Source organism: Porites lutea, chromosome 8 (assembly GCF_958299795.1).
Source record: "Porites lutea chromosome 8, jaPorLute2.1, whole genome shotgun sequence".
NCBI lineage: Eukaryota > Metazoa > Cnidaria > Anthozoa > Scleractinia > Poritidae > Porites > Porites lutea.
In genome coordinates, this window is record NC_133208.1 from 17,573,352 (window position 1) to 17,598,076 (window position 24,725).

A 24,725-nucleotide genomic window follows, 5' to 3' on the forward strand; every position below is an offset into this window, starting at 1 on the left:
TGTTTAGCATATTTCCTCTTTCATGTGTTACTTCGGAATATTTTAAAACTGACTATTTTGTTTGCATTTCAAACTCTTTCCACCTGCTTCGGGATGTTTACTGTTTTGATGAACGGGGGTCCTTTTTCTTTTTCAGTCTTATCAAAATAGTCAGAACCGCACCACTTTAAAATGTACTGACGATATATCCTACAGTGCAGACAAAAACATTTTGCAAATTTTAAACCATTGCTGGGCTTATGAAGAGCTTCAGAATTGAACGATTCGCCATCTGGTCGTACACTACATCATATTCCCCTCTGACACGATAAATGATCTTTTCAACGTTTATCGCAAGTCCAACAGAGCCGTATGCAAATAAAATCATTTTGAACGAGTCGAGTTTTTTCTAAAAGATGATGCCAATTCCAAACCAGCTGTGTATATTTGGGATCAATGAAAATCTAAATTTGATAGGGGAAAGCCATGAACTTTTCTTTAGTAACTGCACTTTGAGTGAGTTTGAATAGCGAAATTCAGGAAACCAAATTTTAAATTAATGAGTTTACGGTCAATAAACCAAGAGAAATGGTGGAAATGAGCATTGTTGTTCCATGATATAGGAGAAATTAAATGGTATAAATTCAAAAAAATTTTCATTTCAGCCTTAGTAAAGGGTAAAAATAGCCACTGGTCTCTTTTCAGTTAGAAACCGTACGATGTTTAAAAAAGGGAATCGAACTTACTTTAAGAAAAAAAGGCAGCTTACCTTTTTGCAAGCGAACTATGGGCTTCGTTAATAATCCTTGGGTGGTAAGGATATAACTCTGCCGTACGTACGGATGTCTAGAAGAGCTATGTGGTTAGCTTCCAACCTAAGTAAAGGAAATTTGGACTCTGTGGAACTTCGACAATGACTAAGCCACAGGAACTATAGAAAGTAATCGGCGCACGTACGCGTGCGAAAATACATTTCATGCAGGAGCGTCACTTGAAAAGTGTTCGGTATATTGCCAGATGTCACTTATTGGCAGGGAACTGTCCATTAAAACAGGAAATAACCTACTTTTATGACCATTTTACGACCGGTTTAGGCTAAACCGAACGCTTATTGGCTGAAAATTATTTTTATAAGTTCCCCAACATTATGAGGTTCTATCGTGACTTTTCATGTGGCTATAAACTAATAAGTCATTTACATGCGTTTTAAAAAATGCTTGCGTTTTTGTGTTAAATATGCAAGTCTTTTAATTGTCTGTACGGGCGACCAAATTTAAGCTTTAACTCGAGAACCCGTCAATTGTCTAGGAGATTTTTTTTTCTTTAAACGTTTCTACCTTTTGAGGGCATAAATAATATTTTTCTCAGTTAATGGTAACAGATTCAGTTTTGATTCTAACAGGATTCTAATTTTGAGTACGAAGATAAAATTGATCCTTTGGTAAGGCTATTAACCTTCTACGACTTCTCACAATTGTAGATTAAAAAAGTTTTATTGCTCTTGTTGAATTACAAGGAACGATTATTATCAACGTTGTAAACCCACAATCGACAATTTTGAACGTGTTGAACATTAATTTTCACAACAACTGATGATTTCAAGTGCGCGCATCACCAAACATGTGCTTGTTTATTTATAGTTTTTTAGTCAGCTGTTGCTTTCTGTCCTGACCGCAGTGAAACGAAAAAAAGATTAGATTGGCTAGAACTAAGCAAAGTCTTTCTAAGTTACAACTGTCGTTTCTCACTGTTAAAATTTCATACGTAACCAGTAGGCTAGAGAATTACTATATCCTTTTCGTGAAAGTTTACTTTAAAAAAAACGTCAAAGTATAGTTTTTAACGAGTAGGCCATCAGTTAATAAGTTTTAATGATTTTCCGAAACTTGGTGAAACTATTAAGAGCGGATGTCAGTAAATATCGACCAGAGGTCTACAAAAGTGAAAAACCGAAAATTCTCAAAAAAATTCACAAAGCAGCACTAGGTAAGCTATTAACATAAATGTAATTTTTACCTCGATCCGATAATTATTTTCCACGTACGGGGGGGTTATTGGTTTCGCGGCTCTCGGACTGGGTTTTCCAGACCCGAGACTATGTGTCACAAAAAAATCGTTTTAAAATTCAAATCCATTGTAATGTGGACAACAAATAACTTATTCACAAGAGTACTTAATTGCACACATTCTAAGCGACGATTTACTCAGTTTGAACGAAAGTGTAATATTTTGGAGATTTTTCATTATTTTCAATATTTTGAAGGTTTTCGTTCAATGAAAAAATGGCAAATTTCAAAGCCCAAAATCGTCGACTGGTACCTCGATTTCAGTAACGAGTCTTATACCACGTTAAAGAGCGTTATCTCTTCTTTCAAAATCTGTTTTCAAAACTACGGGCAACTTAAAAGAAAATGTTTGAGGCCAAAAAATACAAGTAGTTCTTTTCTGAAATTTGAGCTTTCCAGACGCGGCGGGCCGATGCTAAAAATTTGGAAAAATACAGTAAGAAATCATGTTATCAGCTTTCAGAAACCAAGACGTGTTTATACAGCGATCTGATATAAATTAATGCCGTTTGCTATCAAGAAAGGCAGATTTCAGCTGTCAACTCCTGCCAAGTGCACCAGTCACGTGAAGTTGTCAAAGGGAGGGCAAAGCACTAATATTAAAAAGTCTTAAAATTCAAAACGTTTTACGTCCATGAAATCAGATTTTAGCGTACAAAACAATGTTGTGAATGTCTGTTGTTCGTACCTTAGCATGGTGTTTCCATATATTGGAAATGTCAAGTATCCACACGGGAGAACATACCAAACAACAACGTTTCAAATCCAAGCGCCGAAAGATCGTAAACGGCAAAGATTGCGTTACATTTCACAGAACGACCGCTTACCACTGTTGTCACTCCTTTTTTCGCTGGAAGCTACGAGGAGTTTTCATTCCGTCATTAGTGATTCTTGATCAGCGTTTCCTTGAAAGTACGACCCCGGACAGGGGATAACTGAGGACGTTTCGTCAAGACTCCTGTTGTTCAGTTTCAGGCTTTAGCAGGTGCGTAGTCAGGATTTTTCCGGAGGTACGCCCAACTTTTTCTACATCTTCTTCTCCCCCTCTCCCCCCCCTCCCCCCACCCCAAATCTCAACATTTTTTTAAGGTGTTTTATTAAAGGTGGGGTTAACGGTTGTAAGCAAAAGCATTTTTGTTGTTTATGAAATGACACAACCTTTAAAATTCTTTAATTCTGTCGGCTTGTTATGTTCATTGACGTCAACCGTTTATCATTAATTCCGCTATTAAAAATCAAGCTTGTAGTACCTCCGACTTTAGTTTACAAATGACTCTTTTTACCCCTTTTTGTCACATTATATTTGACCGACAAAAGCACCACACATTGACGTAATTGTGCCCTACTTCGTCTACTCCGAAGACAGGTCGTGGAGAAAACAACGCGTTCACGCTTTACATCATCAAGCTTGCTATATAAATAAATCATCCAACATTCGGTTCTCCAATTAATGTCGTCGCTTCTCTTGCAACCGATTTTTTTTAGTTATGTTTATTTCATTCTATTTTTTTCCTCAACGTTTTCGGGTACGCACGTGCAAACCGTGCGTACAAGTAGCTACGCCCCTGTTTAGTCTCCTTTGCCCTGAGCGTTCCTCTCTTGCGGTTTTCGCGGGAGTTCAGGATGTGGTCCACCCAGTATTTCACGTCTCTTTTAAATGAGAGGCAGCACTTCTTGTTTACCGTTTCGTTATCAGACAGCGCTTAGGCTCTTAGCCTTTCATTTAATTTTGATCAAATTTTTATCATTTAGTTACGCAGTATACGTTCGATCCTGTCCTTGTAAACTTATACTTTTATACTTTAAGGGAGCTTAATACCTATATTAATTTTTTCGTCCTTTTAGTGTCGTCCAAAAGACCCAGTTTTTTGGCATTTTTTAAAAAAGCAAGAAAAAAAAACGACAAGGTTTATTTTTTTTGGACTTAGATTAATTCTTTTAATCTAAAAAATTAGCATTATAACATCATTTCGAGGCATAAAACGTTCGGTGGTGTATCCTCTTTGCTTTTTACCCTTTTTGGGCCTTTTTTTTATGAAATTGACAATCAAATTTTCCGCCATATTGAGTTTGTGTCGATTTGGTGACCATGTCTTGTTGTTTTCAGTCTCCACGGCAATGATGCTGGTGTTTCAACCCTCCCGTTCTCAGATTCCTTGTGATTTTTTTTTTTCACCCCACCGACCGACCCGCCCAAAACCAGGAAACCTATTCGACGCTAAACGAACGAAAAGGGAATGACCTAAGCCTTATGGTTTCTTTTTGGGCTTCCTCACCACATTGCTTCTGCGTGTTTCTCTATACTTGTCTTTTGCTTTGTTTTGTTCTTTTTTGTCGGTAAAATAAACTGAAACTGTACAAAGACCCTCAATAAATATTCCCTTTGGAGGTTCTCGAACGCGCATAAAAAAATTAAAAACGCGATGATTTATTGACCGCAAGGGCAATGGGGTGGGGTTAGGGCTCGTTACTGCACTCCGGTTCACTCGTACGCTGTCAAATGGTCCCGAAATACAAAATGAAAAATGACTGTGGACAGACTATTCACGTTTAGACATCAAGCATCTTTTAAGATGGGACTTATCGCCTCTCCCTGTTCATGGAGTTGATTCAAGGTGTTGACGTTAATTTCGTGATGCCCTGCATGTTGCCAGGACATGTTTCAAAAGGGCCTTTCCAAAGGTTCGGAGTCCGCCGTCACTTTGTCAACCGTGCGAGGAATGGTGCACTTCACAAAAACAAAGAGAAGTTATTTTCGATTTGCCCCGCCCCCTACCCCCGAAAGTCCCCGACAGGACCGCTTCAAAGTACTCCCCATGTGGTTGCGCGGGGGATAGTAACAGGTTTACCTAATTGCACCGTGCATCAATGACAGTTTAGCTCAATCAGAAGCCCCTTTTCCCTGGCTAGTTCAAGGTGTGTACACCTCCTTTAAGCTGTTGTTTTCGGCTCTTACTGAAATTTTTGATCTTGAGGAAATTCACAGCGACAGGAGCAGGTTATGGGCTTTTTTCCTAGCCCTAATCCTACATCACGGGAAATCCCTCAGGTTAGGCAAGAATTCGATAATCCTTCCATAATCATCCATTTTTTCACCGCGTGAATTGGGTATTTTTAGCTTATTTCGAGGAAATACTTATTGCTTCAAATCCGGGGTGGGCTTTTAAACACCCTTTTTAAGCCAAATGGTTTTTGCGAGAATCTGCTTACCCGAACTTTTCGCATAAAAAACGACAAATACCCGAAAAAGGCTCATGTTTTTGGTGGTGGTGGCATATTTCCGATAAATTCAGCTCAATGTCTCGTGAAGAAGAGTTCAGATCCGTGCCGCGCGCCTCGAGGCAAGCGTTCCGTCGAAATGCGAGCCCAAAAACAGGTGGTAAGCGGTCAATCTGTGAAAAGTAACGCAATCTCCGTCGTTTGAGAGCAGCCGAAGATGCTCTTGCCGATGCTGTCCTTGATGTTTTTTATTTCCAGTATCTAGGAAACCCATGCTAAGGTATGAAACATACACTCGTAGGCAATGTTCTGTCCGCTAAAGTCTAATTCCTGGACGCAGAAACATTGTGCTTTTTGAAGTTTATTATTGTGCTTTGCCCTTTGACAACCTTACGTCACTCGTGCGATTGGTAGCAGAAGATGGCTAAACTCTGCTTTTCTTGTTGGAAAACGGCTTTAAATTTTATCAGATCGCTCGATAAACACGTGTTAGTTTCTGATAGCTGACAACGTTAAATCACTGTTGCTCAAACTGATTTCTTATTGCATTTTTCTTAGTTTTTAGCATCGACCCGCTGAGTCTGGAAAGCTCAAATTTCAGAAAAGTACTACTAGTATTTTTTGGCCTCAAACATTTTCTTTCAAGTTGCCCGTAGTTTTGAAAACAGATTTTGAAAGAAGATATAACTCTCTTTAACGTAGTATAAGACTCGTTACTGAAATCGAGGTACCAGTCGACGATTTTGGGCTTTGAAATTTGCCATTTTTTCATTGAACGAAAACCTTCAAAATATTGAAAATAATGAAAAATCTCCAAAATATTACACTTTCGTTCAAACTGAGTAAATCACCGCTTAGAATGTGTGCAATTAAGTACTCTTGTGAATAAGTTATTTGTTGTCCACATTACAATGGATTTGAATTTTAAAACGATTTTTTTGTGACACATGGTCTCGGGCCTGGAAAACCCAGTCCGAGAGCCGCGAAACCAATAACCCCCCCGTACGTGGAAAATAATTATCGGATCGAAGTAAAAATTACATTTATGTTAATAGCTTACCTATTGCTACTTTGTGAATTTTTTTGAGAATTTTCGATTTTTCACTTTTGTAGACCTCTGGTCGATATTTACTGACATCCGCTCTTAAACGTCTCCAGCCAAAGACTTTCCTCATTTTTCGAGAAACTCGTGTGGTTTGATTATTACTTTTCTGAATTTTTGAGGGCTAAGACCTCAGACGTGTTTGTTGGGTTTAAAAACACGGAGCAAATTCGATAGACAGTGAAACCTGTATTAAGCGGACACCCTCTATTAAGCGGACAGTAGCCGAAGTCCCCAAATTTATTTCCCTTTTTTTACGTGAAATGAAAACTTTATTAAGCGGACACCTTTATTAAGCGGACGCGGATACCTACAAAGTACCTGAAATGGTCATTTCTATTGTTGCCAACCTGTATTAAACGGACACTTGTAATTAAATTCCACCACCCAACGTGCTAGACACCGGAAATGCGAAAGATTGCCACCCACAAATTTTAATATTTTTACATTTAAAAAAAACGTGACTTGACGAACTTGTTTGATTAGTTTCACAGTACAGTGTTGTTTTCTATTACGATTTGTTTGTATAGAGCCTGTTTCACTCATCTGAGTTCTTCAAATTTGAGTTGCAATCCATGTTTATGGTACTATCATCAATTAGTCCTCTTTAATAAAGAAATTAATGCAAACGTATATCGCCATAGTCTCTGGGAGTATTCTAAACGTTTCCACTGTTCATTTGAATGGCATTTGACACCTCATATGACGTTATATATCGAAACCTGCATTAGGCGGACACTACAGCATTCCTCGAGGGTGATCGCTTAATACAGGTTTCACTGTATTAAAATTCAGACTTGGCAGCGAGGCTTAGGAGATTAAGACAAAAGAAATCATCTCGAGGCTCATCATTTCTTTTGTTTTATTCCCCCGTGCCTCGGAGCCTAGATTACGAGTAGTCCCCCATTTTTCCTCAGGGATAGTTTAGCGAGCGAAACGCGAGCGCGCGTAAAAATTATCCCACGCGAGAGATGGCGACACGCGGCAGGGAGTTTTTCTCTCCCCCCATCGCGTGTAGCTTTTTCTCGCGTGGGGTGATTTTCACGCGCGCTCGCGTTTCGCTCGCGCTACTGTCTCTGAGGAAAAATGGGGGACTACTCGTAGTCTACTCGGAGCCAAGTATAAATTTTAATATATCGAAATTGATCTGAAACATTATTTTCTTTGCATTTGCCCTCATGAATCATTTATTAGTTTGGGTGATTTTGAATTGCTTAAAAACGGAAACAAGACTTGTTGGCGCCATGTATAAACTGGTGCCTCGGGAACGTATGTTTGACTGCTATATAGATCCCGGTGAAGAGTTAGACTTATGAAAATTAAAAAGAAACAACAAATCAAACTGGGTGGATTAGATGGAGGCGTCACTGTAACTTTCATCAATCGACTGGCATATTAAAATCATTAAGAACAGCAATAAACTTATCAGATTCTATCGTTACATTTATTTACAACTCAATAGTAATAACTACAAAACAAATATAAACTATTACGTCTTTCTGCGAGTAATGTGATCGTAAATAACCACCTGGGTGTATTTTGAGGTTTCAATCGAGATTCGTGCGGAGTTATCGCCAGGGGTTATGGCCTGTTGAAGAGAAGAAGGAAGAAACATTGGACCCCAATGTACACATGTGCAAAAAACCAATAAATAAATGCGAGCAGTAAAAGTAAAAGGACTAAAATCGGACTACGCTGCAAAAAGCGCTGATTTCATCAGACCCGTTAATCTAATGATACAACGTAATAACTTTTTTTCGGAATGCTTTAAAAAAAAATTCTGGATGGGTTAGCCTGCAAATACAGCCAGCTTGCAACAGTGATAATCAAAAACCAACCAACAAATAAATAAACAAGCGAACAAAAAACAAAAAGATGAAAACTTCAGTTAGACATTCAATCAATGTCTTAAATTAGGTGATGGTTCATTGATCCGGGAAGTCTTTAAAATTGCAAGGGTCGATCCTACTTTGTGGAAAGCATCTTTAAATATAATAAATTCTCATAATTTGCATTTTTCAGCTGTACCTTTGGATCCACGTTGAGAATTTTTCTGTCTCTCTTATTTTTAAATAGTAAACCAGACGGATTTTCCGCTATAACCTGAAAAAAAAATCAGTACCAGGCCGTGTGAGAATGAGAGTAAAATCTCCCCCTTTCTATTATTAAAGTTTTTTCTACTTCTTATTATCGTATGCTATACATTGTCCAATCAGCCAATCAGAAACGGAGAAACATTCCGAATAAAGTTAAAAGTTGGTTATTGACCATTATTATACATTCAACATACTTCTCCGTTTCATTGGCTCAAATCTCCTGCCTAGATTTCCTCATTACCATAACACTAACGAATTTTCTATACAGTCGAACCTCCTATAAGCGACCACCCAAAATGCAAAGACTGAGTGGCCGCTTACGGGAGGTGGTCGTTTACAAGAATCGAACCACAGGAGACCTCTTCCGAGAAGAAGTCCAGGCAGATCTACTTTAGTTACGACATGTGTAGTTCCATTTTGTCACTAAAGTTCTTTGTATATTCTATAGTGCACACAGCGAACTTACAAGAGGTTGAAATAATGGAAAATCATTAACCGTCAGGCCCAAAAGTGGTCGGGGTCGCTTACAGGAGGTGGTCGTTTACTAGAGGCTCCAACTGTAAGGCTTTGACTGGGAAAATTTTGGTGGTTTGGATTGGCGGTCGTTTATGGGAGGTGGTCGCTTACGAGAGGTGGTCGCACATGGAGGTTCGACTGTATTTGGAAAATCCGACCAATAGCACAGGATAACCGACAGAATAAAGCACGAAGGAATACATACCTGGTAATTAGGCGTGGGATTTGAGGTTGCAGTTTGAGTTTCCCAGTTGTAGAAGCTTAAATCAGAGGGTCTGGGCAGTAAACGCTTTCTTCCGGTGAAGTACGGTTCAAAATCTTCCGTCTGGAAAAAGGAAAAAAACATTTAACATTAATGGAGCAGAAACCGTGCAATTATTTCGCTTATGTTTGCATCGCTTAGAGCGAAGTTTCCGCATAATTCGAAAAAACACTTTTTCTCTTTCACAGCAATTTTACAGCATGGAACTTGGATTTATGCACTGAATGTGCTAGCCAGAGCAAACCGCCGACACTTTGTGACGCCAACACTGTTTTCTCCCAAAATGACGTCTGAGGAACGAGCGCAGAAATGCTATACTGAAGATGTATCACTACCCAAATCTGGGGTAGTGCTTTTGATTGGTGGTGCTGCGTGGGAAATTTGCTACAACCAATCAGAAGCACTACCCAGATCTGCGTCGCAAAATTAATATCGGCTGTTTCTCAGGCTACGGATGTCCACAGGCGTGTTCGCTAGCGAGCGTAATCTCTCCAAAATGTTTCAATACAAAATGCGGAGATTTCTTAGCCTGCGTAGCAGGCGCTTGGAAGTAGTAGGCACAAGAAAAAACGGGCGCGCGAGAAGGACACACCTCATCCCTTGCGTTTCTCCCTCGCGCACGCCCGTTCTCTCTTTCACCCACTACTTCCAAGCGCCTACTACGTAGGCTAGAGATTTCTTTCCGATTTTGCCATTCCTGCTGCCTGAACAACTCGGTACTAAGACCAATGAGGAAATTACTCCACCATACTGATAAAAAATGGAAAATTAATCAAGCTCCCCTCGTCCAAACGATTTGGGAGACGGGCTAGGGTTGATTTAGAACACTGTGCATACCCCTAGAACATTTCTAGCCACGCACAGGGTGTTCAAACAAACCTGCGACCCTCAAGAAGGGTGCAGCGTGAGAGGAAACCTCCCCGAAAAGTAACTCTTGTTTTTGGTGAGACTGGAGCACCTGTGAAGTCGTCAGTCTTATTATTAGAGACCTGTAGATTCTAAGACAAAACGACTACGAGGAAGAGATATTTTCAATGATAAGTAGTGCGCGCGCGTGAATCAGAGTCATTTTGGCGAGAAAACGTGGTAGCCGCCGTCATTCATCTACGGGTTTTAGCGAGAAAGTCGTAGTGGCGGAAATAAATTACATATATCAAATGTTAGAAGTTTTATCATTTTTCGCTCGGGTGAGGGTTTAACCTCCTTCCATCAATAAACTATTTTTCTGGTGAAAAAGCGCGTGCAATGAAGCTTTCTCGCGTGTTTTGTTTTGTTTTGTTTTGTTTTTAAATCGTCCACGTCCTCTAATTTAAAGGTCTCTTATTCCTCAACCAGTTCATACTACCTCATCTTTCTGGGAACAAGGTTGTTTAGTCAACCTTGCCCTTTTGTAAGCAACAGCCGATGTTTAGGCCCAAGTAAAACGTTGAAGTCCCCAGATGACGAATCTGATGCTAATAAGTTCACTCTACTGTTAAGTTCTTGTTCACTTAGCATGGTTCGTTACATATGGAGCTCTACGTTCCCCTCAGTAAAACTCAGTGTTATTCCTCAAGTTTTTATCTCTTTATAACTATACCTCCGCAATCAACATTGTATATCTTTGGGGATGATTATGATTAAAATGAACAGTGAAGCCAAAATTGCGGTAATTCTCTTATGCATGACTCGCATTCTTTTGTGTTTGTTTGTTTGTTTTCAAAAGAACCCTGTTAAATCTAAATAGAAGCTCAATATGGTGAACAACTAAACTGAGGGACCGCTTCCTCGAAAGATGGTTAAGTTTAACCCAGGATTAAGCCACAGTTTAACAAGGTTTTCTTGTCTAAGAACATACTGTTGAGCCTTCACTTCGATATACGGTAATGATAAAAAAAACGTGACTCTCATCCCAGCGATACATAGGAAGGTAAAATACAAAAACGGAACAACATTTTAATCCTTGATTACCGCTAATCGACCTTTCAGGAACCGGCCCGGGTGTTTTACTCGCTAATGAACCTTTTTATTAGTAAAATACTTCATTCCTTTTTACCTTCAAGCGATGAGCAAAGTCAATGTAGCCAGAGATTTCCTGCGAATCGTGAAAACAGATTGCGTTATGGAAAAATGACTATTGGCAAATGATAAATAAGCTAGTCATGCATATGTATAACGTTGAGTGTTATCATGTCGTTCTTATGTGCTAAAGAGGCCAATGGTAGCAAGATTTGACGGCTGGCCATTGAGACGACCTATGCAGTTCTTGTTTAAAAAACTCAGTCCAAGGCTTTAAATAATAATCAAAGGTCAACGGTTGAAGACTGGTCAAAATAGACGTTATGAAAAAGATAAATATTCTTTTTCTGTTCAGCCCAAAACGGGCCCTGTCTCAGCAAAAAGGGGGTTCAAAAAGACATCGTAACCAGTGCCAGCAAGGAAATTATTTAAATCCTGCTTCATTACTCTTCCTAAAGTGGACCTGTTAATGTGGTCTATCTCTCAGTGTGTGGGTGAAGGGGGAAGGGGAAGGGAGAGGGGAGAGGTGGGGGCAGAGGGTGACTATTACAGTCATTAACTACAACCTGCCTTAGTGCAAATCGTATTTTTATGTGACCAAAAAAAAAAGTCCCATCCGAGGGAAGACATCTTTTTCTGGTTTAGTTCAAACAAAAGCCATTCTCAGAGACTAGTCATCATGGGGAAGCAATTTCCTGCTTAATTTTGGCACAACAGGCAGAGAAGGGTATAACCTGTTCACAGACCCTTTAAATCTCTATAAAGATTGTTGAGCACCCGCATGAAAATTACCCGCGGGGGATTTATAGACCGCTAGTGCCTCATGCTACGCGCTCACTCTCTCGTGCTTGCTTCGCTCGTGTGCTCGCCAATTTTGAAAAGAAAAAGAAAACAACATCTGTGTACAGGCGAAGAAGGGCAAAAAGGTCACTGCGATCAATTAAAAAGAGACCACTGACTTACCTGTCCCCTAGCATTCTTATCTCTGATGAAGATTATGGTCTGAATTATTGAAGAAATGAAGATAAAGCATTTAATCAATGCATTAGTTTGCACAACATGATCACTACAATCATGTACATGTACTGATAATATTTACAACTGAAGATTAGGTATCAAATACCAATAGTGGGTACATTGAGTAATACACAAAATACATGTACAATGGTCACTGTTTTCTGATTGATTTTTACTTTATCAAAGTAAAAATTAATGACATGTTGTTTGAAAACATTTTTTTTGCCTAAAAAATTGCTAAAACTGTAAATTAATATTAATTAATGAGCACTTACACACATGTTCTGTCAGATTTGTCTTGTCCTTTTTTGGGGGGGGGGGGGGATTAAGGATTTAAAAAAATACGACCTTTAAGTTACACTGTACACAGCATTACTATCTAATCCCAACAGAAACTGAAATTAATGAGAAATGAGTTGAGTGAAGAGGGTAGGGATAGTCTGTATTTACATCAAATTGAGAGGTATATTGTCATGTACAAGATACAGTGTAAGTGCTGTGAATAGTCTCTTCATTTACAAATTAAATGACAACCTCTAACTAAAGGTCATTTAAGTTTTGTAAATTAATAGGCTTCTTTAGTTTATACAGTTGATCAACAGGTTAGCTTTGAACTGTTTTTAATAAATATTGTACATTACTTACTGTCATTTTTCCACTTCTGTTTGCTTCTTCACGCTGTGCTAGGGCCTTCAAGAATGGATCTTTAAGTTCCTTTCCTGAACTAGCTAAAGTTCTGCAATAAAAAAAAAATTAAATCACCCTCAGAATAAATCATGCCCAGAATTTAGAAGCCACCACTTTTAGATGTATTTTGATTAAATGTTACCAGCAGCAGTAACGTAGGTATAATACTCAGCATGGAGTACTTACAAACTTGCCCTGGCTGTTCAAAAGGTGGATAGCACTATCCATTAGCTATTTATTACTATCTAGTGGATAAGCATAAGAGATTAATTTATCTAGTGGAATAGCATTATCCAACTTTGGAACAATAATTGAGGCCTGAAGGCTATTAGAAGGAGAGGGTGTGGGGCTTATTACATAATTATGTAGAAGCTGGCCGGTGCTAAATAAATTTTTGAATATATATACTGTATATTTTTCTCTCTTGGAAATACAGTCAATTCTCTTTATTTTGGACACCATATCATGAGGACCAATTAAATAAGCCAACAGGCAAAAGAGTCATTTATGCCCATACTGGTAATAACCAAAGGTTAGGGAGTGTGGGCGACAATGATCAAAGGCCCTAACACTTTAATTTGATCTAATGCTTTCCTTTTGAGTAAGTTTCACCTGACAGATGGTCAAAACATGTGTGATCAAATTACAAGGGGCAGAAGGTCGAGACACTAGTGATCAAATTGCACTCTGTACATTCCATTCATTCTCAGTGGAAGTCCAAATGAATGCTGGCTACATATATGGAGCACATGCGTAATTACTAACAACCTAAAGATTAGGCTTGGGGGCTCTTCTTGTTGCCTGCAATTATGCGGAACACTACAACATTTAACGTTCATCAAACAGTCTGGTTTGCTTGATTATTCATTGTGGCACAGTTGCTACAAAGACTTACAAAACATGTACAGTGTATTATCTTATCATTATCACATAATGTTTAATATTTACATGTACCTACTGACAGTATTTCTCAGGATGGGGTGTTATTGGAAGCTGTTTTTTTTTTTAAATATCCGGCAGCTCAGAGAGGGGGCAAATATTAGAAGGGATGGTTCATAAGGTATGCAGAATTGATAAATCAAGTAATTATTACACTTAGTAAGAGTCAACTGCTTCTTACTTTTGTTGACTTCTCTTGGAAAGTCTGCTTGCTTCTGCAGCTTGTTTTCTGGCTTCAAATTCTTCCCTTTTGAGAACCTATCAAGTGGGACAGATATATTGCTATAAAACATGCAGACAGATAACACCAGAAATGTTTACTGCATTGCAAGGAAAAAGCCAATTTAAAATTAAAGTAATTCAAATTAGTTGCTCACATGTCAAGAACTTTGTTGTGATTGGTCATTTTACAAATCAACATTTCCAAAATATTTCAGGTATTCGAGGTTTCTAAAAAACACACTGTGCATGTAAGGAAATGTCGTCTAATAATCTCTTGCGACTTGTGAGTCTAACTTCCCAAGATGCTAAATCTTCTTCTGCCTGTGCAAGATGAAACTAAACTTCTGGTTACAAAGTCCGTCCGCAAAAAACAGTGCCAAAATCTTTGTTCTGGGCCTCCACCTGTATGCATGGATTTGAATACATGCCATGATTGGCCTGTTAAAAATGGCATAATTAATTATGCAGGTTGAAGGGACATTCAAAATGCAATTCCGCATGCTAATTCGTTGAACCTCTCCATAAAGACATCTTTCTATTACGGAGAGTTTCCAATGTCTCCACAAAATTCTCATATATTTTCTTTCCTTCTATTTTCTTTAAAAACACATCCTCTTCTGGACTGTTTCTTTGTAAATTAAAGTTCATCCTACATTGTCATGCCTGCTTACACTTCTGGGGGTCTATTCTATCCAGCAATATCACATACACAGTATGATATGAGATCTGAATTTACTAACCTCTCCACTTCCTCTGTAGCCCAGCTCAACAAGTTGTCTAGCCAGTTCTTCATCCTATAAACATAAATAAATACAAATCGTCCAAGGCACTAGAAAGAAGGGAAAATTAACTTACTTCTTTGGTACAGTGTACATTGGGAAATTTTCTGACTCACAGTCAGATAGTCATGTTTTGGTTGACTTAACATAATATAACTGTTTTCAACCAGAGAACGTAGCTTAGAACAGTGGACTGACCATCAACAAAATGATATATTCAGATTGTACTTCTTCTTTTTTTGGTGACCGCAGAGCAGTTGTTAAGATGTTTATGTTGGGGTTTTAAGATGCATGTACAGTGTATATATCCATGTTGTATAAAGTGGCCGAGAGTTCAAAGTTTAGCCTATTAGCCTATTACAACTAGATCTCTGTATGTTTATATTTTTGTGGCGTTTGGCTGATTAGTAATAAAGGAGGCCTTTTTTCTGCATATATACAGCATATTTAATAAATACCTCACTATCTAGGAAGATCGAAGGGCCTCTGCTCGTGTCTAGCTTGAGTTTAACAGTGTTTTTTGTTTTTTTATCACCTATTATCTTTTTCGAAACTTGAAACAATTAGATGTTGTAGAAGTCGATGAGTCGATCCCCTATATTCTACGCTAGAGAAGGATAGAAAACTAGATTTCATGGTTTTACAACGTTCGCTCTAAGAAGAGATATATGGTTAATTCGAGTAAGAAACAAGTTAAAATTAAGACCAACAATACCTCAAGGTAGTAGAGATCTAGTGGAGTTATTTGACTGTCAAGAAAGTCTTCATATGTAGCAAATTCTGTCACAATATTGTCTGTCGCTCCAACAGCTTCTTCGTCCATCTTGATTTTTAGTGTTGCTTGGAAACTGCGCAAAGACAAGCAAATTTAGTAGCGCGGGCTCAAGTTTTTGCAAGCTCGAGCCAGGCCCTTCTCCACTGCGCTCCGGATTCCGGCTTTCAGGAAAATCCAAAATCTTGGGCTTTGGAGTCCGGAATTCAGCTCAAGGACTCCGGAATTCTGCTATCGATTGGAATCCGGGATCCATTATCTCAGGAGCCCATAACTTATGGGCTCCCGATTATCTGGAATTCGGCGAATCCACAGAATGGAATCCAGTATCCACGACTGTCTTGGATTCAACCGTACATGAGGCAGCGTTTATTCCAAGAATATGAGAACAATGTGTGAGCGGATAAAACGATTGTTAGACTCAGATACCCGGGGAGGGGCCTTAAAAGAGGAGGGGGGGGAACTTTCTTCTCCAGAAAAAAAAGGGAAAATTTTGACCCCTGACTAAATTAGACGCAAAATAGCGACATTTTGAGGAAAAATCCACTGACAATTTTGCTTTTTACCTACCACTCTTTGCAGATTGAATTTGTCATTTCCTGGAAAGGTTCACAGCAAAACTGCCATGTGATAAGGTGCGATAAGGAGGGCAACAAAACTGGCTATGAAAGGAATGCAAAAGTAGAAAGATCGAAATAGAATCGCAAAAAAAGCAAGTCCAAATTTTTGCTTACGCACAAGGGCGAAAAAACTGTGATTAGCAGGGATATGCCCGGATTAATCTAGTGCTAGCCATTTTTAGCAATCCCCATGCAAATTGATCGAAACTGAGGCCCAAGGAGGATTTGGTCAAAAATATGTCTGAGGTTTTTTCGCATTTGAAATGGCCTGTCGGCAAAGGGTTTATTTGCTGAGCAAAAAGACGTAAGCTAGGTAAGAGTATTCGTACAAACTTGAGACCTATGAGTAGATTAGACTCCTAGAGAAATATATATATTAGATATAGCTGGCATGAAAAGGACCGCTTCTTGCTTTTAGATATGTTATGTTCTCTGATGTAATTAAGGCTTTCTTTTAAAATACGTTGTAGAATAATGATACTTTCTATTGAGCGCGCTTAGTATACGCTTGAACCCCTTCAGACTAACAAAAGCTTTTGGATTCTTTCAAAGAATCTTTTGCGCCCTTTTTCATAATCCTTAATGTATTATTTACTAAACTGTTCAATGACTGCCATAAGCCATGGTCGGCTTAGCCAATCAGTAGCCAGCATCAGGGAGGCAGGACTACAATATTAACACTTTCCCGCTAATCCGTCTCCAGCTACGCAGGATAGCCAATCAGCGAACTCTAGACAATGGCGGTAAATCGACTCTGATTTGAATTTTGCGCTTTTCTATATACCTCTACGCATTATAAATTGGATCACTCGTGCCTTGAGAGAAACTGAGTAGGTCCTTGAAACTATTGATTGTGAGAACACCTCCAGAAGTATGTCCAAGCTAGTTTTCGTCGTGATTTGTATGCTTGCTGCAGTGAACGCCCACTCGGCCAATGGTCAGTATTGAAATGGTACAACATTTGAGTGCCTTTAAGTGTCATTTGAGTGATACTATAAGATATTTTAGTGACAGTAACTCCGAAAATTGATTAGTTTCCCACATAGTTTGAGGGGCTATTTTTTTTTCAGGGCGACGCAAATATGCTGAGGGAAAGCCGAGTATGCTGTGGGAGAGAGGAATAATTCCGGAATATGAAGGTCAGTTTCGAAACTAAAGGAAAACATTGAGGCTCTCAGATCCATAACGCTCTTAGATGACCTAGCTAAGTAATGACAATGTTCGTATGTCATCTTTCTGAGGGAAATACAAGAATTCTCCTCCAGTTTCTCCCGGTCTTTGGCAATGTGAATCGTTCCAGCAGAAGATTTTTGAAAATTAAATTTGATGTATTCGGTGTTATCGACAATCACCAACTGCCGGAATGCTTTAGTTTTGGAGGTCATACCGCGGTAACTTCACCAGAGGTCCTAGAACCCGAAGTCTAATCCTAACACCTTCAGTAGCACCATCTCCGGCACTTGAAGGCCAGGAAATTAAACCCAGAGCTTCAGATGGGTCTTCCTAAGTGGTCTTAGCGTTCTGCATTATGAATACTGAATGCCCGCCAATTTGACTTCTTATTGTATGCATAAATTATGATCATTACAAGGCTAATAACCGTTTCAAAAGTGATCAGTTGAATATATTTTACGCCTCGAGCACCTGAAGGTTCTAAGCGCCTAAATTAAAAAAGCCGTCGAGGGAACCGCGCGCCAAAAAAACTGCTTAAATTATGGTGTTGATCTACCCAGGATCCTAAAAATGAATTTTAAAAGCTGTAACGTTCTTAATCAAATTAAGTTTCCGATGATGAGTGTGGCTGTCAAGATCTCTCTAAGGGTGGATTTCCACTGCTGCGTAATTGTGTTTTACATGCGTAAATAGATGTATGGAAGACAGCGCGTAAACGTGACAGTCGAGCGATTTTTTCTACTTTTAGCGCGGCCTTGCATGCATTGCTTCTAATTCATTTACGCGCGTATACACACTTAAAAAAAATTATGCGACAGTAGAAATCCACCTTTCTGTTGGATCTACAGTCTTCGGTCTCAAAATATTCTTTGGACAATTCGAATACTTTGCACTTCTAGCCGATCTGAATCCTCCATGGCCTCATTATATTACCTCTAAACAATTATTGGATAAGGTTTTTGTGATATCCGGAATAATCAAGGTCGAGGTAAGTCTTATCAGCCGGCCCGTAAGCCGAGGCTGATAATACTTTCCGAGACCTTGTTTATTCAGGATATCACAAAAGCTGAATCTAACAATTTATTATACATTGTTTTGAAGAAAATAACCACAAACACCGGCCGTCGCAAAGAAACTGAATTGATATTGTTATTGGAAATCATGCATTTCTTGAGCAACCTACCGATTACCCCTTATTATAGGAAATTAACTCTCCATGAAATTAAGGTATTGGAAATTAACGCAACTTTAATTAACGCGAATTTAATGGCAAACGACTTAAGAATAAAGAAAATTAACGCGAAAGAGGAGGTAGAATTTCATAATGAAGGGAATTAACGCGATTAACTTGGCCGAAATCAAAGGAGAAGTGAGAGAAGATATTGACATCTCTTCTGACAGCGACAACGATGAAGATGAACTCGAAATATTGTAAACCTTCGCCTTAGCTTTTTTGAAAGATGAAAAATAAAGGGTAAATGGAAAGAAAGAAAGAAAGCTTGTAGTTAATGTTTTTTAGGTGTCAAGAATGTTTGGACAGGTTCCAAAATTGGGGTTAAAATACTGGAAGTTAAGAGCGCGCAAATTAACGCTGCACTTAAAGGAACAGTATCCCGTTACTGCGCATGCACCAAACTTTGATTTTTGGACAGGATGTCGCGAAATCAAAAGATGCGAGGAGAGTAAGAGAATCTTGAAAAATCCGTTTGCATCGCGCTTGGCCGGGTTCAATACGACGCTAAAACTTCTCAGGATTATAGATCAATGATATATTGTTCCTGTTAAGTTTTTATTTGGGCAAAATCTGGATTTTTTGGCGTTACTTTTATTGCCGTTGGCTGGAGGACCAAAAGATTGGAAGCACTTTGATGCCGATTGAAGGCTTATTTCTTCTGCTAGCTTCCATACAAGCTCAGATAATTGTGAAAAGAATACGCAGAAATGAAACAGCAACAATAAAGACTGTAAGAAAGAAACCGTTGAGACATTGATGTGACTGAGGAGATCTTGTGGAGGGGAGCTTCGTGAAGCAGAATGTTTTGCAACGACGCGTTAGTAAACTTTTAAATGAATCTCCCTACGGCCGACAAAATCGAACAAACAGGCGCTACACGTTTTGAAAAACTAGTGGCATGAATCATAATATCATTCTTGACTAACCTTTGTGGTGATTCATAGCGTTGAGATTGCATTTTTATTTATGTCTTTCAAACGTTTGAGGCTAGAACGCGAGCAAATCAGGCAGATATTACTGGACTTGGAGCGATTGACCTCTGACATGAGTTTCAAATTAGGAAATATGTTTTTAAAGCGAGCAGAACGAGATTTTCGGGTCGCGAGGCGGCCCAGCTAGCGATAAAATCGCGATGAGTCTTCGAACCGCGAGCCAAATTTTTATATAAGACGAAAGACTTCTTCGAAAGTCTAAAATATTACTTGAGAATATAAACAACAAATCTCTGTCGGCGGTGCGGTCCGGAAGGAAATCTTGTCGAGTTAATTTGACAGTTCTATTGTCTTTTGAAGAAAAAACAGATGACGCTCGCGCGTGCGTATAATCGGGACACTGTCCCTTTAATTAACGTCGTGGAAATTAACGCTCAATAAAATTAACGCGACTTAAATTAACGCGAAATTTAACGATTCGCATTAATTTCACGGAGCGTTAATGTCCTATAATAAGGAGGTCAGTTATATGATAGCAGATAACAAACTAATCTGCAGGTTGCACTGATTTCCAAAATTAGCTGCAGACTCTTAGCCAATGAGAAGACAGTTAGTGAGTACAATGTATAATAATCAGCCTAATTAATCTACGCAGCAGTCCCCGGCGCGTATAAACAGGCTACACTGAAGAAATGTTTCAGAAATATTAACTGGCGCAAGATACTGCACTATTTTGCCTCCAATACTCCTCAAGTTTCAGCTACAGTAGTCTGCTACACAACCGTTTTTAGTGTCGTCACGCAACGCTCCTCCCCGACTAGAGCTACAGTCAAGTTACTTTTATTTCGGACACTTTCGTTCCTTTCGGGGACCGCTACGGTGTCCTTAAGTGCGAGAGGTTTTCAGCCAATCAACTTTAGTGTAATTCATTTTCAAGGGAGTTTCGCGCCTGTCTGTACGGCGAGAGTTGACTGGTCTCTTTTTTATCCGCCAGATAACCCAGATGTTTACAGGGATACTGCCTGGTTGTTGGATAGAATCATGATGGACGAAGGTCAGTCAGCCTACAATTTTTTGTCCGCGTAGCTGGCAGATTAGCTTTTGCTCGTGTGAGAGTTGTTTGGCGGCACTGAAGCTGCCATTCTCGCGCGGCTTTGCCGCGAGAAACGAGCTCCGTCACTTTCCCATTATCTGCACGGCTTCTCGGCTTCTCTGTCAGAACTTTACTCTCGCTACGCGATCCTTCCAGCTAAGCAGGCTAATAATTTTTTTAGCATATGTGCTAGGGGTACTGAGTCTAACATTAGCCTCGTCTCAATATGTCTGCAATAAACATAGAACCTCTGCCTCCTTGCTATCCTTGGTTACTGAAATTTGTGTTGTAGACTCTCCGTTATCCATTTCTGGCTCGTGAAATAAGTTCTCAAAATATCTAGGACAAAATCGAATAAGATAAATCGCGCTTACAGACAAGGGGAACAATAGGAGAGAACCCTGGGAACGAGGTTAAAAATTGAGCCCGAAAAATGCATTTGTCCTTTCTGTGTACTTTTGCCTTCTCCTGTCACCTCACCTGAATCTTCCTATACAACCAAGCATAAGAACAACAATTTTTTGTTCTTCGAATTATCACACAGCTACAGTTCTCCATGACGATGAGTTCGAACCACCCTTTGTGAAGTACCGACATGGAAGCGGGGACAAGCAAGAGGTATTTTCCTATGTATGCTTTTAATTAACATACTAACTTGACTCCAGCAACCCTCTCCGTAGTAGATGGTACTCCCTTTAATAATCGAGGACGATCTTGCCCAAAGACTGTGTCGCAATTTTAGAACCATCGACATCATACCGCACATGCAGAAGTTACAGGATAATATTTGAAAGCATGAACAGCAATTTCTAGATCGAATTCTTAGCCTTCATAGCTGGTAGGATAGGAGTGTAAGCGTCAGGGAGAGCATTTTGGCGGCAGAATCACTGCAAGGAAAAGTATTAATCTGATTAGCTGGCAGTTGGACTCGTCCCGCATTTTTCAACTCAACTGAAAAACATCAATAGCATCCTTGGAATGAGCAAGTCTCACGGCATAAATCCAGCTATTGTGCTACGAAGTTTGTAGAGTGTTAGCCAAAATTAACAGATAGACAACAATATTCCAAAGTCATACTTGCAACGTTAACTACTACGGAAGGTATCGCCACATGCAAGGAAATCCAATACAGTCTGGGATTCTGGAATCCACGCCGTGGATTTCGGATTCCAGTTACTGAATTTTGGATTCTCTCGCAGTGGAACTTGGATTCCGAATTACAATCGCCAGTGAGATTTCGGATTCCTTGTGCTGTATTCCTGATTCCAAAGCCCAAGACCCTGGATTCCACGAGAAATATTTCCCGAATTCCGGAATCTGGATCCCTAGCCTTACATGGGGCGAAAGATTTAATGAGTTGATCTTACAAACATTCAGTTCTATTCTGGTTTGTTCTCAGTGCATTAACGGAGCTAAGTCAATCCCATATTATTGTCAATGGACTGGTTGGGTGGTGCTAAAGGAGGACGGAGAACCTGAACAACTCAAGCTGACGGTTTCAAACAAATACTGCAATCGGGATGGACAAACGAAGCCGCAAAACGAAATTGTGGAATGTTGATGCTCGCGCCCGCTCAAAGGTTTGTTCCACTATAGTCAGCTCTCTCTAACACGGACAACTTTGGAACCGGTACTTAGGGTCCGTTTTAGAGAGATGTCCGTCTAATAGAGCGTCAAATAAAGGGGGTAAAGAAAGACAGGGACAAACTCTAAGGGTCCGTTTTAGAGAGATTTCCGTATTATAGACAGTCAAATAAAGGGAGTAAAGAATGGCAGGGACCAACTCTAGGTGCTCTTTTTACAGAGGTGTCCGTCTTATAGAGAGTCAAATAAAGGGAGTAAAGAAAAGAAGGGACCAACTCTAGGTGTCCGTTTTATAGAGGTGTCCGCTAAGAGAGAATCGACTGGTTAAGGTGAAACCTTTTCCTTCTAGCAGTAGTTCCTTTATTCGGTTTCAAAGCCAGATAATGAGAGCGCGTATTTAATGTGCCAAATCGCTTAATACACAGACTCAACATCACGTTTGGATTGATTATTATTAGTCTCACACCCTGCTGTATGTAGGAGGTAGTACGGAATTTGAGTTGGATTGTACGACGGAGGATCAAAATTCCCGGCCGGCGGGGATGGGAGCTCTCTATAATTTTCCCTTATAATCGCATACAAAGGGGGGGGGGGGGGGGGGGGGATCCCCCCGAAAGGGCTGTCTTTTTCATTGTCAGGTTTAGGGTAGGTATTTCTGGTACTTTTTCTCCGCTTAGTCATTCCATAGGTTTCGCCAATCAATGATGGAGTTTTGAATTGGTAAGTGAAGGAGGTGCAATGTTTCAACCGAAGTTTTACAGGGCGAAAGAGGTAACTTCTGAGCAGAACCTCCCTGTATAATAGACCATTCACGAGTTCCCCCGGGCCTCTGTTTCAAAACGAGGGTAGGTACTCAAGCTTTAATATGGAAATTATTTTTCATTCTCATGGAAATAAAACTCATTTCCACAAGAAAGGTTGTGCACCTAGCCTCATTTTGAAAGTGAGGGCTTTTGGAACTCGGAAGTGGCCTAATTTTGTTGTTGTTAAAACGTAGCCCTCCCGCTCAGAATAAAATGCATTACCTTTTAAAATGTCAATCCCAGGGTCCTCTCCTACTCTTCCTCAGAGCGAGAGAGAAAGAGGAGACTAGGGGCGAGTAGGAGAGGACCATGATTTTGAGGCTCTTTAATGTTAGAAATTTGGGATTGATTTCTCTTAATTTGTATATTTTTATTTTTCAGGTTCCATTTTGCATTAGACGTTGAAGGTCAAGCGTTTGTTTACATACACCTCAAGCATGAAAAGTGTTTTATATCTAGCTGCACGTACGTTTTCACCCTGTTCTTCCTTTTCTTTATAGACTTCTACATAGCATCGTGATTGGTCAATCGTCTTTGTGACCATATAAGGTCTTATAAAGTTTTTTATGTATACTGGCACATTAGATGTTTGTCAGATACTAACAAAATAAAGTGAAAAATCAAAACGACTGTTGTTGGTGTCGTTTTCAGTACAAAATAAGCATGGAACGGCCTGGTGACGGGATCTATTCAGAAATGTTTATCAATAATACAGCTGGACCGTTCAGTCGAAGTTCATCTGCTCCATCTCTGTTTCTTACAAAAGGTTTACATTTTACAAGCCACCAAAGGTCCAAAGTTCTCACGATATCCCTCAGATGAAGAGCTTGCATTGTTCGCAGGCTACTAGGGTGCATGTAGTGACCAAATCCCGCCTCCCGTTTGATAAAAAAAAAGGACGAAAAGAAAAAGAAAAAAAATAATGATAAGCAGAAATAAAGTAAGGTCTTCACAAGAAAAAGTAAAATGTTATGATTTCGTTTTATAAAATTTTGACCGTACCAAGAAAAAAACAGTCAGTCTAAAATGAGCTTTTACTCACAGAGCCCTATGCGATATAATTTTCTCTAAATGCTGTAATGCCGAGGGCACTTTTCCACCACTCCCGATCCAAACATACGTTCTAAACAAATGCCTTTTAGAGTATCTCTGGATTCCCTCATATTCCACTGACGGAGAGCTAGTGGAGAAAACTTGTCCCAGAAAGAAGGGTCACCCTCCCAGCTGAGAAAGACGTTGACCCTAAGCAAAAAGTGCTCGCGCATGCTCTGATTGTCTCGCATTGACGAAGGTGACCTGGGTGAGCCAAATTGTTTTAAGTGAGAAATGTCGGCCCGGCTAGGAGGGTGACCCTAGCATCACAAAAGGGTGACCCGGCTAGTAGGGTCCCCCTTCCAGTCGAGCCAACATTTTGTTTCTCATGAAAACAATTCGCCAAGTTTCTTAAGGAAATGTTGGAAAAGTTGGCTTCCCCGAGGTAGCTCGAATAGGCGGGTGACCCCTCTACCCTTCCACCAGGGACCCAGGGCTGTCAATAGGGAGTTTAAGCAACAACGACGGCGACGGCTACGAAAACGTCACTTAAAAAGTGAATTCGCGCTGCTTCAAACTTTATCCCGCTTATTCCATCTC

General features: G+C 39.7%; 2 protein-coding genes across 2 annotated transcripts; one reads left to right on the forward strand and one right to left on the reverse strand.

The window, feature by feature from the left end:
* Nucleotides 1-7,602: 7,602 nt before the first annotated feature.
* LOC140945818 (cilia- and flagella-associated protein 299-like) lies at nt 7,603-15,717 on the reverse strand. The gene is made up of 9 exons (XM_073394869.1): nt 15,598-15,717; nt 14,844-14,897; nt 14,063-14,139; nt 12,901-12,991; nt 12,202-12,240; nt 11,276-11,314; nt 9,184-9,303; nt 8,395-8,469; nt 7,603-7,954 (listed from the first exon to the last, which is right to left on the reverse strand). Exons 1-9 carry the CDS (start codon nt 15,703-15,705, stop codon nt 7,856-7,858), a joined length of 702 nt encoding a protein of 233 aa, XP_073250970.1. The 5' UTR covers nt 15,706-15,717; the 3' UTR covers nt 7,603-7,855.
* A 1,347-nt stretch (nt 15,718-17,064) lies between these two features.
* LOC140945824 (uncharacterized) lies at nt 17,065-23,719 on the forward strand. The gene is made up of 6 exons (XM_073394878.1): nt 17,065-17,211; nt 17,345-17,413; nt 20,608-20,667; nt 21,251-21,324; nt 22,106-22,286; nt 23,475-23,719. The coding sequence occupies exons 1-5, from the start codon at nt 17,148-17,150 to the stop codon at nt 22,265-22,267; spliced, it is 429 nt and encodes a 142-aa protein (XP_073250979.1). The 5' UTR covers nt 17,065-17,147; the 3' UTR covers nt 22,268-22,286; nt 23,475-23,719.
* Nucleotides 23,720-24,725: the final 1,006 nt, after the last annotated feature.

What these genes read in the sequence shown, in the direction of transcription:
- LOC140945824 (XM_073394878.1), top strand. Translation starts at nt 17,148, where the DNA reads ATGTCCAAGCTAGTTTTCGTCGTGATTTGTATGCTTGCTGCAGTGAAC. An exon ending in TAGAATCATGATGGACGAAG is followed by an intron (nt 20,668 to 21,250) that starts GTCAGTCAGCCT and finishes ATTATCACACAG; the next exon opens with CTACAGTTCTCCATGACGAT. An exon ending in GAAGCGGGGACAAGCAAGAG is followed by an intron (nt 21,325 to 22,105) that starts GTATTTTCCTAT and finishes GTTTGTTCTCAG; the next exon opens with TGCATTAACGGAGCTAAGTC.
- LOC140945818 (XM_073394869.1), bottom strand. Translation starts at nt 15,705, where the DNA reads ATGGACGAAGAAGCTGTTGGAGCGACAGACAATATTGTGACAGAATTT. An exon ending in TCCAAGAGAAGTCAACAAAA is followed by an intron (nt 12,992 to 14,062) that starts GTAAGAAGCAGT and finishes TTTTTATTGCAG; the next exon opens with AACTTTAGCTAGTTCAGGAA. An exon ending in ACTTTGCTCATCGCTTGAAG is followed by an intron (nt 9,304 to 11,275) that starts GTAAAAAGGAAT and finishes TCCTTTTTCCAG; the next exon opens with ACGGAAGATTTTGAACCGTA.